The sequence below is a fragment of the Vigna umbellata genome, chromosome 8 (genome assembly GCF_029865625.1).
Source record: "Vigna umbellata cultivar VRB3 chromosome 8, Vumbellata_1.0, whole genome shotgun sequence".
NCBI lineage: Eukaryota > Viridiplantae > Streptophyta > Magnoliopsida > Fabales > Fabaceae > Vigna > Vigna umbellata.
The window spans coordinates 25,832,930-25,848,085 of NC_142172.1; the positions used below are offsets into that span (position 1 = coordinate 25,832,930).

General features: G+C 33.8%; 2 protein-coding genes across 2 annotated transcripts; one reads left to right on the forward strand and one right to left on the reverse strand.

Moving 5' to 3' along the window:
* Nucleotides 1–4,331: 4,331 nt before the first annotated feature.
* Nucleotides 4,332–5,897, forward strand: LOC148194347 (peroxidase 3-like). The gene is made up of 4 exons (XM_088096958.1): nucleotides 4,332–4,621; nucleotides 4,819–5,010; nucleotides 5,124–5,289; nucleotides 5,380–5,897. Exons 1-4 carry the CDS (start codon nucleotides 4,424–4,426, stop codon nucleotides 5,784–5,786), a joined length of 963 nt encoding a protein of 320 aa, XP_087953084.1. The 5' UTR covers nucleotides 4,332–4,423; the 3' UTR covers nucleotides 5,787–5,897.
* A 2,963-nt stretch (nucleotides 5,898–8,860) lies between these two features.
* On the reverse strand, nucleotides 8,861–10,755 carry LOC148194348 (protein SLOW WALKER 1-like). Its single transcript, XM_088095794.1, has one exon. The coding sequence runs from the start codon at nucleotides 10,681–10,683 to the stop codon at nucleotides 9,100–9,102; it is 1,584 nt and encodes a 527-aa protein (XP_087951920.1). The 5' UTR covers nucleotides 10,684–10,755; the 3' UTR covers nucleotides 8,861–9,099.
* Between the last annotated feature and the right edge of the window lie 4,401 nt (nucleotides 10,756–15,156).

Genomic DNA, 15,156 nt, shown 5'->3' on the forward strand with positions numbered 1-15,156 from the left:
AGTGTAGACATCCGGGCTCCTATGTCTGACGCCTAAAGACGTGACAGGTAGCTAAAAATTTGCCCTGTCCACTACTTTAGACGTTTGGGCCCCTAAATCGGACGTCTGATGGTGGCAAAGAATAACAAAAGTAATTTTATTTCACATTGTAGACGTCTGGGCCCCTATGTCGAATGTGTGATGTCTGTATAGGCTACCGGGCCCCATATATCGGACATATATAGCCTCCACAAAATTTAATTTTTTAAATACACATAGACATCCGGGACCCATGTGTCAGACGTCTGATGTCTCTATAAATGTCCGATGGGGGAGGTCCCCGATGTTTAATGTTGTTTATTACACTTTGCGCGAACTCGGGGTAGTTACGCGCACTATTCATCATCTTCTTCCTCGCGTTTTCTCTCGCGGCTTTGCATTTTTGGGTAAGTTTTTTCTCTTTTGGACCGTTTAAACTTACTTTTACTCCAATTAAATTAGTCTTTGATGGATTATCTTCCATTTGAATCGATTAAAGTGAGTTTTCATTGTGTTTTGGTGCAGTTTTGCTCGTTTCCTTGGGCGAAAATTTCTTATGTTTTGGACAACATTTGTTTGCGTTTTCCACTCCTCCAATTCCTCCATTACGTTTGTAATCGGTTAAGAATGTTAGCATTCTTGTTTAAAAGTTTTTGTCTATGCATGTTATGGCTTTTCGGTATACATGTTTTTGGCATTTGGATATGCATGTTATTAACTTTCGAATATGCATGTTATTAACCGTCGAATTTGCATGTTGTTGACTTTTGGATTTGCATGTTGTTGGCTTTTGGATATATACATGTTATTGACTTTTGTGTATGCATGTTATTGGTTTTTACGTATGCATGTTATTGGCTTTTGAATATGCATGTGATAAAGTGTTGTTGTGTTGTTATGATTGGTATGTTAGATTATTAGTATCTAATTGAGTGAAACTTAGTTCCCGTTTGAAATTTAACACAAACGATTAATCTTTTAATCGTTTGTGTTAAATTTTGAATTGTCCGATTGGACAGTTTGGAAACATGAATAGTTGAGTCAAACATAGACATATATTTTGCGCCATACATTGATGGGTATGGGTTGCTTGATGTAAAATTTCATTAAAGTTTTCTTAATTAGTTTACTAACTATTTATGAATCATGATAGGCCTTATTGGTAGCTGATGCTCATCATTCCCAAACAATGTAAAATTGTATGGTTTTGTTTGCTGCACAGGAAGATGAAAAATGACTTGAGAAACATGCTTCAAGGGTAAGTGTTTCTCTTTTTATGTTTCAAATTCATTTTGACCTTCAATTTTTATGATAAATATAGTTATATTAATATTACCTTGTGTTTTCAATGTAAATAGAGTAATGGATAAAAACCGAGGTCAACTAGTATATGTCCTGTAATCAAACGTTGTAAGTTATTTATAGTTCTAATTTATTTTACTAGTTATTGAATGATCTAAATGCTTGACTATTTAGTTTGTCATTTTAGTGTAACAAGCAACTAGATTCATGAGAATGTGGCTACTATGTCATGTCTTAGATTAAGACCATCATTCGAGCTGTCATTATAGATGACTGAAATGAGGTAATGATGCTTAACTTATTTAGATTCTTAGTTTCTAACAACTTAACTTTGTTGTAAGATAGGTACATAATGCATCTTTGTTCATTTTGCAGCGCTTCAAGAGTACATCTGCTATACTAAAAGGACACAATTAAGAAGATAAGACAGGAGTGAACAACTTATCTTCTGCAAAGATGGACTTAAATAGGAAGATTTATTATTGTTGTTCAACATATTTAGATTTAGTTTAACTTTAACTTTTGATATTTTAGGTTTTGGATTGTTTTTTAGTACTTTGTTAACTTCAAACGAGTTGATATATAATATTACAATGTTCTGGGACAATTTTCTGCTTTTCATGTGTGGTTTTATTGCAAAAATAAATAAATGTTTTTTAAAAAATACCCCCTAGACGTCTGTTAATGCCACATGGACGTGTATAGACGTCTGTCAGTGTATACAGAGACGTCCAATGAATTACAGAGGCTAAATTTGTTCTAGGGTCTTAGACGTTAGACCTGTTTAGTCGAACGTCTATATAGACGTCCGACTAAACAGGTCAGACGTCTCATCAACGTCATCCATATAGAAGTCCGATACGGATCAGACGTAAAAAGCCCAAAATAACGGGCGTCTAAAGTGATTTCTGCACTAGTGCAAATTCCCTTTCAGAAAAAAAAAACCTTTAAAAAACATTAGATTTTGATTATCTATATAATCGAAGCATAAATAGGTATTCAGCTTCGATTCATTAAGAACCAAAGTCGAATACCCTTTAAGAAAAAATATTTTAAAAAACTACAATATGTTTAAGTTATCCCAATAGCCAAAAATGAAAAGATATTTGCTTTGATATGAAGAAAACCAAGATCATAAACCCTTTTTGATTTAAAAAAATTATTTAATTTGAAAGGTCTTTAACTTTGATTTTGAAAAAACCGAAACCAAATACCCTTTAAATTATATAATTATTTTAAATTAAAAAGGAATATATAATCTCATTTATGATTACAATCAAAACCATATGAACAATTTTTTTTATTTTTTATTTTTAGTTTAATGGCTTCAGCTATTTTAACTAAAGTAAAATACTAACTTTTTTTATTTCGATTTATAATCGAAACCAAAAACCCTTCCAATTTTATATCTTCTTAATTTGTTTCAATTATAAAATTGAAACCAATACTGAAAACAACTGTATTGTATCATTTCCCTACAGTCATGTAATTATTAACTTAACAATACTAAAATTTTCTTATTCAAATAGTGATAATTTGATGAGGTAAAAGACAACTTTTCCCTATTATTTGAATGCTTCACATATACACAAAACATTTTGTTCTCAAATATATATATATATATATATATATATATATATATATATATATATATATATATATATATATATATATATATATATATATATATTATTTATTCTCAAAAACATTTAAACAAAATAAAAGAATCTTAACTGTACATATATACCCAACTTATTACAAATTTTATTTTATTTATTCAAAATGAAGATAAGAAAATATTAACCATATTACAGGCCTTAACAACCCATTTTTAGTGTAAAGTACCTTCCTAAGGTAAACACATTCTTTCATGGAACCAAAAATAAAAAACACTCAAGATATTAAAAAATGTTTTATATCACAAACATAATGTTATATAAAACCTGTAATAATCTCAACCTCTGGCAGAATATTGACTTTTATGTACTGCTTATAGTCCAATCGTGCAAGAACGAGGATATATACGTGCTTATTGAGAGAAGTGAAATGAATATACTCTAACCATTTTGTGTCTAAAGACAAAACATCTTAAAGCCAGCAACCATGTGCAGAGGGTGGCTACAAGACAAACCCGAAAACCATGCACAGATAACCATTGACTTTGGTTAATGAAATTTCTTTTCCCCCCTTAATTAAACCTTCCTTCGAATGCAAATAATTTGAGTTGTTACCTTCTAACACAAGAAACAACAGAACTGTGTAAGGAACTGTTTACCATATATCGACAGTTGGTTAGATAATATAATATTAACACGAAACATCTTCACATCTACGATGTTTCCATACAAGACTTTATTTAAAGGGATCGGATGATACTACTTGAACCAACGAATTCAGGCTGCGTGTTCATACTTTGATAATTGAACTCAAAAGTGTGAACATTTCCGATATAATGTGGTTATATATAATGGGAATCAGTCCCCGGCTATTCTTTCTTTGGCAAAATAATGGAAGTTAATGCTTCAAAACGGCTCAATCTAAATATTAAAACACATACGTTGTTTCCTAAACTAAACTTTTAAGAATTCTCTGTGTTTGCATCTCACTATGATTCGTTTGATATATATGTTAAGAGACATGCATAATTCAGAGAGTTATAACTATACAAGAAACTTGGAAGGGGTTGACCTAAGAAGATTATGACAAAAAGGAATACAATTATTCAAGGCTGGCATGTTCTAACCACTACAGAATTGAAAGACTCAGTTGATTATTCTTTGGTTTTATATTCTAATAATTTCAAAACCGTGTCATGACTGTTCATTGGTTGGTGCATATTAGAATGAAACTATAGCTAATAGCTATGCCCTATGCATGCATATTGCGTCCAATGATTGAAGAGATGCATGGAATTATATTTGCGCATAACTAGAAGAAACCTCTCCCACACAACTAAAATATACATAATATATGCTTTAGAATGGTGACTTATAAGGTCTATAAAAGGGAGCAAGGTCCTTCTAGCTAAGCATTCAATTTCTCAAGCTAATAAACACTATATACTTACTATAAGAGAGTGAGTTAAGAAGGGTTTCATTTGAATATGAAGATCGGAATTTTGCTATGTGTTGCACTTTTTCTTAGGGTTTGTCAAGGAGGTAGCCTGAGGAAAAATTTCTACCGCGATTCCTGCCCTCAAGCCGAGGACATCATCAAGAGCCAAACACAACAGCATGTGTCAGCTAATCCCAATTTGCCAGCCAAGTTGATTAGATTGCATTTTCATGATTGTTTTGTCAGGGTATATACAAACATATTACTATCAATTCCATTGTTTTACGTATTCATGTTTTCTTTTAAGGGATATTTTTATCCAGTTTTGGTACACAAATTTTACAACATGCAAAAGTGGTAAATGTTTTGGAGCTATGTAACAATGATAATGTGTGTATATATATATATAGCATAACATGGTTTCACTGCAAACGGACATTTCAGGGCTGTGATGCGTCGGTTTTGTTGAACTCTACTGCGAATAACACGGCAGAGAGGGACGCTATTCCAAATCTTTCTTTGGCTGGCTTTGATGTCATAGATGCCATAAAAAGTGCAGTGGAAGCAAAATGTCCCAAAACTGTATCTTGTGCTGACATACTGGCATTGGCAGCAAGAGACGCTGTTTCTGTCCAAGTAAGCTAACTCTTCATATGTCTACTCTAGTTCTACTACATACATCTTGAATTTGTTTCAACACATATATATATTCTTATTTCCTGACAGCATGTTTTCCTGAGAATTTTCAGTTTAATAAACCTATGTGGGAAGTTCTCACTGGTAGAAGAGATGGCACGGTATCGACAAGTAACGAAGCCTTGGCAAATATCCCAGCACCTTTCTTCAACCTCACCCAACTCAGACAGAGTTTTGCTAGCAAAGGTCTCACTTTGCACGATCTGGTTGTATTATCAGGTAAGGTTCATGATATTAATTGCTAATACAGTACACATTAATTAATTAACAGTCTAATTAACACCCATATATATGATTTTCATATCTTAGGGGCACACACAATTGGAGTTGGGCATTGCAACTTGTTCAGTAACAGGCTTTATAATTTCACCGGGAAAGGTGATCAAGACCCTTCTTTGAATGCCACCTATGCTGCGTTCTTGAAGACCAAATGCCAGAGTCTTAGTGACAGCACCACAACGGTGGAAATGGACCCTGGAAGCTCGACCAATTTCGATAGTGACTATTATCCTAACCTTCTCCAGAAGAAGGGTCTGTTCCAGTCAGACGCTGCCCTTCTAACACTGGATCAATCAGCAGATATAGCTGGAGAGTTGGTGAATGAAGCCAAGTTCTTCACAGAGTTCGCACAATCAATGAAGAGAATGGGAAACATTGAGGTCCTCACTGACTCTGCTGGACAAATACGGAACAACTGTTCTGTTGTCAACTCATAAACAAGTTCACCACTAGTTTCTGCTCTTAATTTCCTTCAGTTATATCATCTGCCAGTTGTTCCTTTCAGTTGTTTAAATGTCTTTTTAATTATAAAAGAATGTGTTTGTATACACTGACGTCGACTTCTCACATAGATCTATTACATCCTTTAAAATAACAACAACATATTTTGAAACTGATTTATTTGGTGATATTTTGACACAATATTATTAGATGTCAACAAACAATAGTGTTAAATCTCTATGATATTATTTATTAATATAATTTTCATATTGTTATAAATTTCTATAAGTTATATTACATGTTTATTCAACAAGCAATTCATATTTTATACCAAGTATATAATAAATACTCTTTGTAATAATGGTTCTTGTGTATCATATTAAGAATCGAAAAATAATCAAAAAAGGATTCTATTTGACAAGGTTTCTTTTTATACCTATGAACTCCATTGGACCCAAAAATATTAAGGTGGACCATGAAGACTAAAGTGTCTATTTTCATGATATTCAAATTACACAGACAAGAATGCAATAAAAGGCCAATTATGAACACAAGAATGCCAGACAAATAAAATTAAACAGTAGGCTGCCTTAAGACTTGAACGAGCAACTAGCAACTAATGATGTCCAAGCTGTGCTGTTCTCCAACGTAATCTCCCAAAACAGGATCAAATATACATGAAATATTAAACGCAATATCTAATTCCAAATTCCCACCAGTGAAGGAACATAGCATGAGAAAAATGCTTTAGAAAAATATCACTCAGGTATTTATTAGAATAAACGTATTATTTACACAGAACAATAACAAAACAGACCAAGTGTAAGATGGATCCACAAAAAAGACTGGATAGTGTCCAGTTTTGAAATCACACCACTCATCAATGTTCTAGCTGTATGTATTAAAACTAGAATTATTAAATATAAAAACTAAGTGAGGGTTGAGACTTCATCCAGTTCTGACAAAATTGGAGAGGATCCTAGTCCGTTTAAGATTAACCAATTTTGTTAAAGAGCACACGGGGGCATATTAACTCCAACCATCACTCGGCAGATTTTGCGTCAAATTGCAACAAATTGTAGGTAAACATTTCTAGACATGGTTTTTGATGGAAAAACAACAGACAAAGTGTAAGGCTAATTAAATACAACAAACCATTCACAAAATGTTAAATCCACAAGCAAAGGCAAGCACGCAAAAGCTTGAGGCTCCCAGTTAGTGGCGTCAAAGGAAAATAAATGTAAGCAATCTTACCCCCAGCAAGCAGAGAAACTGTCACCAAGATTTAAATCTGTAAACCTCTGGATCACTAAGCAGCAACCTTACCAAGGGTACATAGGAAAAGGTACATTTTTAAGAGCACGCTTAGACTGAAGTCAAAATAATGAACTACAATTGCCAAGTGCAGAACAATATCCCTCGAGACCTCAACCGTAGTTAACATATGAACTTCATAATGTTTATGACATATACTAACATTAACTCCTAAAAACAAATTTGGTGATCTTCTAGCAAAGGTGAAATTATTATTAACAGTTTAAGAATATGGATTTGATATTTTCACATGTTAGTTCGTGATGAGAGAGATGGAACTATGTTCTAATGACAGCAAAGAAATAAAAAGATAGAGGATTATGCGATAGAAGATATCACATTAAAATGGGGGCAGACAAGAGTTGATCGATATTCTAAACATAAGCCATTTTGATATATGGGCAATGTTAATCTACAAATGCATACACTTAACAATCTTACATTATGTCTCCTGCAGAAGAAGGCAATCCATTTTATAAATCAAATCACCACTGACCCAGAAGATCACCAAATACTTTAGAAGGGAGCTTTCAGCTGAACAAGGGCTGGTTCACGCATAAAAATTTGCATAACATACCAAACAAAATCAATATTTCAAAATGTAATATATGAATAGCTGTGGAATAACAAATATTCTTTTTGTATGGACTGCATAGTATGACTTTATGTATAAATGGTTTCAATTTCCTTTGCTTGGCTTGTAATCAGGGTCTGTGGTCATTAAAGCCAGTAGCTTTGTTAAAATCAATAACACAAACAGAATAATAAAGTACCAAAATCAGCTGCAAGTACTCATTACCTAACTCAGCAATATCTGAAAGCTATAAAATAATTACTAATTAACGCTAACATAATATAGCAAGAAATAGAACCCAGCTTCAGATATCCCATCCAATTAGAGATAAAAAGATGACCACATAGACTTGGGCTTCCAACCACAAATTCAGGTTTTGTATCTAAGATATAATGCTGGAGGGCGTTAGCTTCCAAAGAAGACCAGACCAAGAGATCAAACGAGTGAAGTAACAGCCAACAGTGTGTGGTTCTATACCTATTGCAGCATCAGCATTCAACTATTCCTTCATAAATCCTCCTATCATCACTCAGGCACAGCAGAGAAGTAAATACTAGACACTAATGAAGCCAGAAACTCGTAAGCCCCGAAGGTTTAGATTCTCAAAGTAAAGCTTAAAATATCCCTTGCAGTACTTTCAATGCTTTATAGTTTAATTTGAGTTGATTATGATAATTGCTAAATCATTGGATCAATCCATGTACATTATTTATAGCTAAACCATTGATCCACCTAGCCTGAAAACTTATCTGACTTCTTATTGAATATATAAAATAAATTTGTACGTCAACTTAATGAATAAATAAAATCACCATGAACTCATTACCAACTTGCCTTATTAAGTCTATCTAAACATTCATATGCATATGAGCAACCCTTTTAAGAAAGGAGTAATGATACATTGCAAAGCATAGCAAAGACGCATTTTAACGAGTCATTTTGCCAAATTTTTGTTAACAAATTCGATGTACTGTAACCACTGCAGTTCAAGGTTCAGTGATTTAATACAATAGCATATTACATATCTATTTAACAGTAGGCTGCTAGAAAATTTGGATACCTGCTAGATAGGCGCACAAAAGAGCTCTAATTTAATAGCACTCAATCTAATTCTGAGATCAGAAACACAGCAATATCATATACACAACATGCTAGAGGATACGCATGTTGTGAGGACCATCATACCAAACAAAATTATATAAATTAGATGATAGATGGAAATGCAAGTTGAATCCCTTAAACACAGCTGGCAATAATTTAAAACATTTCCTGATGCTTTCCTAGGATCAAATTTGCCAACAAAATTCTAGAGAACCTTACATTGCTTAAACCAAATTCCAGGAATAAAGAATACATTCTTAGATAAAAAAAGAAAAAAGATAGCCTAACAAAATCAGCTCATAGATGAGAAACCCAAAATTTCATCTTCCAGCAATCTTCAACAAAGGAGAAATTATACCCTGTATCTCTTGCAATGACTGTTGCACCCGAATCTCCTCCTCAACAGACCTCTTAAGATTTCTCACATGGCTCTTGAGGGCTTGAGAAGCTCTAATGTCATCCGCCCTCATTTCAAGAACTTTCTTAGTCAACCCCATAAGCAAACTGGAATATCTAGGCAGGGTACAATACTTATGCAAGAACACCATGAGGAGTTCCAGCTTCTCCACACCCAAGTTGGAGACACACTTGAGCAACTTCTTTCTAGCCACCAATTCCTCCATCACAGCCAACACATTCTCGGGGTTCTTACTTTCCAACACAGACACCAGAGCCTCCGCGTGCTCAAACTTATTCAACAATTTGTCATGCTCAGCCAACTTCACCTTCTTGGGCTTCATAACCAAGTAATCCCCTGCAGACGGTTTCTCTCCCTGCCCTCTCTGGAAATACCTAAAATGTGAAGGCCTCAACACACTCTTCTCGGTACGCTCCACTGGCGCAACTCTCCAAAACGAACTGGACTCAATCTCCTTCTCCTTTTCACTCTCCTTCACTTTCCTTTTGCTAGCATAGATCACCCCATTGGAGGTCCCAATCACTCGCGTTGAACAATCCGGCGAGCAACCAACAGACAAAAGAGGCGCAGGAAACCTCATAGAATGTGTAACCTTGAACGATCCATAATCAAACACCTTCAAGTAGCCATCCAACCCCACACTCATAATCCTAAACTGATTCGATTCCTCTCCAAAATCATTCCCAATTCTACCAACACATAACGAAGTAACTGTCTTGTTGTGACTCTCCATGGAGAACAAAAGCCTCCCGCCGCCTATCAAGTCCCACAGCTTAACGGAATTCCCACCCGCCGTCGCAACCATCCCTCCGGACGGCAAAAAAACAGCATCTTCCACGGGCGCTCCGTGGTTGACCTGCACCGACGACTTCGAATCCCTAACCCTAACATCCCAGAGCTTGACAACGTGGTCATAGGAACCGGTAATGAAGATATCGGAGTTAACAGGTGAGGAGTCTCCGCACCGGACATAGTCCTTGTGGCCGACGAATTCTGCGACGGAAGCCTCCTCGGCAACGTCCCAGAACTTGACAAGGGCGTCGTCCCCGGCGGAGATGAGGTGGAGCTTGTCGAGGATGGGGAAGTGCACGAAGCGGACGGGACGGGTGTGGGAGCGGAGGCGGCGGAGGGGGGTGCGGGACTTGGCATCAAAGACCTGGACGAGGCCAGAGAGGTCGGAGGCGGCGAGGAGAAGGGCATCGGAGCGGAAGGAGGCGCAGGAGACGGCGTCGGAGAAGGAGGAGATGGTAGCGGTGGGGGAGAGGGTTTGGGAGCTGAAGAGAGTGAGGGTGGCGGAGTGGGCGGCGGCGAAGGAGTGAGGAGGTGTGGGAGAGAAGGTGAGGGAAGGGACGGAGATGAGGTCAGGGATTTGGCGTGTCTTGAAGGAAGACCAGTACTTGGATTCGGGTGTTTGCTTTGGATTTCTCGCTTTCGATTTCAGCTTCGGCTTCACTCGGAACCTCCTCTCAACTTTTCCTTCCTCCATTCTTCCTCCTCGCAGCCAACTCGGGTTTAGGGTTTAAGGCTGCGTCATAAACGTCTTTTTGTTTCAAGCCCCCTATACCAAAACAATTTTACCATCATATAATAATATAATACAATCAAACATTAATTATTTATAAATTAAACTCTTCCTTACACCACTTTTTAATAAATCCTTTGTCTATTTTTTTTCTTATTCAATTAAACTAGTTTATTGTACCCAGTCAAAAGATTCACCAATTTCTCACCTTTATCTCTTGTCCACCATTTGAAAATTTGGTAAGAATTCCGAGGTTGAGTTATAATAATTAGTAATTATATACACATAAAATTAATAATACATTAAAAATATTAAAGTTTTATTTTACTATATAATTTTAAAATATTAATTTAAATTATTGTATAAGGAATTAAAAGGTTGAAGACTAATTAGAGGAATATTACCACTAATAATAATTAAGTCATTTCATAATTGATATTAAGTTTTATATATATACAATTTTCCTTAATAGAATAAAATAATTTTTAAAAAAATATTTAAAAAGTTTCATCTTAAGAACTTAAAAACACATACATTATAATTAATATATATATATATATATATATATATATATATATATATATATATATATATATATATATATATAAAAGAATCATCATCTACACACAATATTTGTATGATTACTAGTCACTACTATTAACATCTCAACCAATAACTAACAAGAAGAAAAAACAAATCTCAATTTATTCATAGTATATTAGGATATTCATCAATATAACAACAACAATCTCAATCAATCTAAACGTTTATAAGAGTAAACATGTACTCTAGACACAAATTCTATTTGCAAAAGATGTATGTAAATATGTTGGATTCAAATCAAGTCTTAAACTTGTTATGTGATTTTACAAAGGATTGTAGAAAACTAATGATCATGGCTTCACGTAGTCTGTCTAACTTACCATAACAAGGTTAGTTCCTATCAATCATCTAAGTTACGACACTATTTCATACCAATTCCGCAAATAAAGAATTTCTTTCAATTCTTACCACATAAACCTCATTTTTTATGAGTCTGTGAGTTTAGTATAATTAAAATAACTTCAAGTAAGAATTCATACTCAAATGCATACACTAACACCATACAATATGAAAAATATCCTTAGAAATGACCATATTCATACATATTATTCACACACAAGATAGAACAATTACAACTCCATAGATTTATGGCATAAAGTGACTCTAGCTCTACTCAACCTCATACTAATGTGAATCCAACCAATTGATGTGAATCTCATTTGCACAAGGACTAATTTAGGATTTGTTAGGAAACCTTGTAAAAAATTTGGAAAATTGGTGAAAAGATTAATAGTAATTTAGAAATGTTGATATCTTCAAGAATCACTTAATTTGGACATGACGAATGAAATTTATGACTACAAGATAAACTTGGAAAAAATTACGAAAGGTGGATGAAAGAATCACTCTTTCCAAGAGAGACAACACATAAAGGATGAGAAAGTCCTTCGATACGACCAAGGGTTCTTGAATCACTCAATAACTTATGAGAATCACTCTTACTAAGATAAAAGAATTAAAACTCTAATATTTCTACATAAAACTTCAATTTTTTTAATGAAAGTAGTTCAACTTATTAAAAGCTTTCGCTATTCAAAATACAAAAATGTTAATGGATAATTGTAATTGAAATGTGGCAACCAAAAGTCATCCAAAAGCATTCAGCTTTGCATCTTTTTGGCCTTCCAAATGTTGATGACTAAGTTTTACAAATTTAAATAAAATTCATTAATTGATTAACCCACACCATAATTTAGTCAACTAATTTTACAAAGGATTGGGTCATTATTTAAACAAACTAATTACTTAAAAATGGCAGGAAAGCTGCGAGAAAGTGACGTGTCCTCATCATTGACTGGATTCACATCACATACCTAGTAGATATATGGCTATACTCAACCTCATACATAAAATCCCGGTTAAATTTCATCTTATGTTCTTAGCTCTACTTTCTCACTTAACCATCAAGGGATTCACCCAACAACTCTAAGTTTGTCGTTTTCTCAAACTCATACTCGCTCAACAAATCCTTTACTCTGCCAAGTGAGACACCCCTGAAGGTATGATGGCTCAACAAGATCTTGATTTTCCTATCAACTCTCGTTCTACTACTCACTATTTTTCATTTTAAAATTTTTCCCTAACAAAGAGTAAAGTTGCCCAATGAATTGAGTTTCGGAGGTAAATCCCCATAAATTTGCCTAGTGTGAACCAAGCTCGCCCAACAACCAAGTTATCCCCGAGTCACTAAAACTTTCAGAAATCATTTTCATTCAGTGACGGGTTCACTCACCCAATTAACAAGACCATTACGAGTTGGTTTCACCAAATTCACCTAGAAAATTCTACCATACCCAGTGAGTGAACCCACCTGAACTCATTGGATTTAGAATTTTTTATTTTCGTCCAACAGGAGACTCGTTTGCCCATTGAGTTTGCATAAAACTATAAAGCCAATAGATATATTAGATCAATCATTTGATTGCTCTAAGAACTCTTACACATTCTTTTGTTCAAAAATAACATATATATATATATATATATATATATATATATATATATATATATATATATATATATATATATATATATATTCTTACAATGCTTGGACAAGATGCAACAACATGGTGGTCTCTTGGCTTGTGCATTCCGTATGTCGCAACATCCTCTAGATGGACAACGCCCAGGCCATATGGGACGACTTGAAATCAAGATTCTTCCAAGGAGGTATGTACTATTGAGAGAGATAGAAAACCATATGTACGTTGTGTTTGTTTCAATTTGTTCATATGGAATCAGATTGTCCAACAAGGTATAATATTGTTATTTTATTGCTTGCCAAGATATACTTTATCTTCAAGTATTGTCCTACAAGGTATATTTTTGTTCTTTTATTTACTTGTCAAGATATACTTTGTCTTCAAGTACTATAACGTTTAATTCAATGGTAAGGAATATCTTATAACGTGTCAATAATGATATAAATGCTTAAGATACTTTTTACCTAAAAATGAGTTACCCTTGTATACCTGGTTTTCATTAATTACCCATAGGGACATTTAAAATTCTTCACAAATGCCAATGATTACTCTGTTGTAGCGGTCCTAACATTAGGGATGACTTATTTCTTTATGGAAGCTAGCCAATCCATGTCCAATATGTTTCTCGTCTTATACCTTTAATCCCTATCTAAGATGTTCTTGTCTCATACCTTTATTCTTTGTCTGAGATGTTCTCATATGTATGTGTTTATATATATATATATATAACCTAGATATATCAAGCTCATCCTTGCATCTCATATTCACTAAGTGATATGAGGATTTCAGATGGGTGGATTCGTTTGCTTACGGATCTATCTAGGTTAGAATGGTAATAAGTAAAAAATTTGGGCAGAATTAGTTTTAAATTTGGTGAAGAAAAGACAATAGGTGAATATGAAAGGTGGAAGGAAAGAATCACTCTTTCCAAGGCAAACAATACACAAAGGATAGAAAAATCCTTTGATATAGTTAATTATTCTTAAATCACTCAAGAACTTAGGAGAATCACTCTTACTAAGATAAAAAAGATAAAGCTCTAATATTTTTTAATAAAACTCAATTCATATTCATTTGATCAAAATAGTCAAACCATCAAAATTACAAAAACAAAATTAATTGCAATTATATTCCACATCCACTAAACTAATGGTTGATTGTAACTGCAACTGTGGTAACCAAAAGTCACCCAAAAGAATGCAACTTTGCATCTTTTTGGTATTCCAAAGGTTGATAACTAAGTGGCCAACTAGGCTTTTATTATAACTTGAAATAAAACAAAAAAAAAGACTCATTTAATTGATTAACCCAAAACATAATTTGGTCAACTAACTTTTCAAAAAATTGGACCATTATTTATATAAACTAATTACTTAAAAATTGCATCAAAGTGACATAATATCATCATTGGTTGGATTCACATCACTAGGTTATCTTGATCAAGATGTATTAAACTCATCTTTATCTCCCAGAATCATTAAGTTACCTTGATTGAGATATCGGGCAGGCTAATACTTACACGATCCTACACTATACACAATTTATTTGGAATTATTTGCCAAGATAGAAAAGTATGAAATGGTTGAAGGATTTCCGAGCATTGGTGAAGAGAAGAACTATCATTGTCAATTGTTGAATGTGATTTGACATTATTTATCCTTGTTTAATTTTATTATGAATGTGAATTTTTTGAGATTCAATAAAACATAATTTTTTTTGAAATGTAAAATAATCTAATTTAGAAGTTGAACAAAGCACTATTATAACAATAATAATAATAATAATAATAATAATATTAATAGTAATAATAATAATTTATATAAAAATAATAATAATATTATTAATATAAAATAAT